General features: G+C 35.0%; 1 protein-coding gene across 1 annotated transcript; it reads right to left on the reverse strand.

The window, feature by feature from the left end:
- Positions 1–569: 569 nt before the first annotated feature.
- Positions 570–1092, reverse strand: LOC108851704 (protein RALF-like 32). Its single transcript, XM_018625164.2, has one exon. The coding sequence runs from the start codon at positions 1003–1005 to the stop codon at positions 652–654; it is 354 nt and encodes a 117-aa protein (XP_018480666.1). The 5' UTR covers positions 1006–1092; the 3' UTR covers positions 570–651.
- Between the last annotated feature and the right edge of the window lie 524 nt (positions 1093–1616).

Consider the following 1616-nt stretch of genomic DNA (forward strand, 5'->3'; position numbering starts at 1 on the left):
AGGGATATTTAATTTTATATTTTAATTCTAAGGATATATGATATGTGGATTGATATCAATATTTCTTTACATTATATATATATATAATATTTATTACTTTTTAGTTTTACATTTTATTTTTAGAAAATAAATATGATTCATATAGAAACTATCTTGCATAAGAAAAATAGAAGTTATATATATATAAAGTATTAAACTACCAAGCTCATTAGTTAGCTCATATTCATTAAAAATCGTTCATATAATTCGTGATCTAATTTAAGTTCGATCATTAAGTTTATTTACTAAATTAGCTTAAAAAATATAGATCATACTCATAAAAAAATCGAGCTGATCTGAGCCTCATGAGTTATAGTTTATTTTGACAACCCTGCAACAAATATAAAGTTAGTTGGTATTGATTGATTTGATGGTGGTGACTCGGATTATTTTATTTTGGTCACTCCAATAGATTTCGTGATAAGAGGCGTAGTAGTTGGCGCCGACTAGGTCAAAAGTTTTTGACCCAACACTTTCTTTTATCTAACAAAAGAAACCCCAATTTCATAAATTACACTTCAAACCAAAACAATTCAAATTCATAAACATCGGATTAAAAGAAAAAGAGTATACAATTAAACAACATATAGAGTCATAAATGATGGCGAATGGTCAAGAATCACCCCTGCAACGGTAGTGCTTAGAGCAGCCTCTACTATAAGGATTAGACGGCGGAGGAAGACATTTGCTGGAGTAAGACTCACCGCGGTTGCCACCGTCGCAAGCAGGCTGATTCCTCCGCAAAGCTTTATATGAAAGCGTCTGCGTCTGCTCCTCCATCAATCTCTGGCTTGACCATGACTCCATTATCACTGTCATTTCTTCAGCCTCCACCACGGTGCTGCACTCCCCCTCCATACCATTGCACAGAGATGGTGATGATGAGGACTTGGACATGACGTGTCCAAGAAGGTAGAGGAAGATGATGGTAATGGTCAAGAAGTTCTTAAAAGGCTGTGTCTCCATTTCTTTGAATAGAGAAGAGAGTGACCTCCGGAGACGGATCTTGGGTTATATGAGTACTAAATAAGCATGGAACGCCACATTGGGACTATTCTTCATAAATAGTATTTCAAGATAAAACTTATTAGTGGAAACAGCACTAGAGAGGGACCGCACTTCACCTAACACACTGCTTTACTTAATTGAGTACCAAGTTTTACTTACGTCGAATCAATCTATCTCTATGCATATGTCATAAATGTTAAACTTGTACATCTAGCATTTTTGGTGTCCTATAATGTATTTTTTATATAAAAAGTTTAAATACGGATTCATATTGAAAACACTTTTCTCAGTAGAGCTAAAATAAAAGGTACTTTAAGACAACGTATAAACCCCACGTATGGATAGATAATAAAAGGTACTAAAATAAAAGGTACTTAAGAAAACATTATATATGCATTAGTACTGGCGTCCTGGTTAAGTCCGACTAGCGTATGAACAAGTTCCTTCACCAGGCCAAAGACCTAGGGCTGGGAATTCAGATTACCGCTTCGGATCCGGGTCGGGTTATTTGGATTTCGGATATATTGGAACTAGAGAAAATGGTACCGATTAAAATTTCGGTTCGGATA

The sequence above is a fragment of the Raphanus sativus genome, chromosome 4, assembly GCF_000801105.2.
Source record: "Raphanus sativus cultivar WK10039 chromosome 4, ASM80110v3, whole genome shotgun sequence".
In the NCBI taxonomy this organism is placed as follows: domain Eukaryota; kingdom Viridiplantae; phylum Streptophyta; class Magnoliopsida; order Brassicales; family Brassicaceae; genus Raphanus; species Raphanus sativus.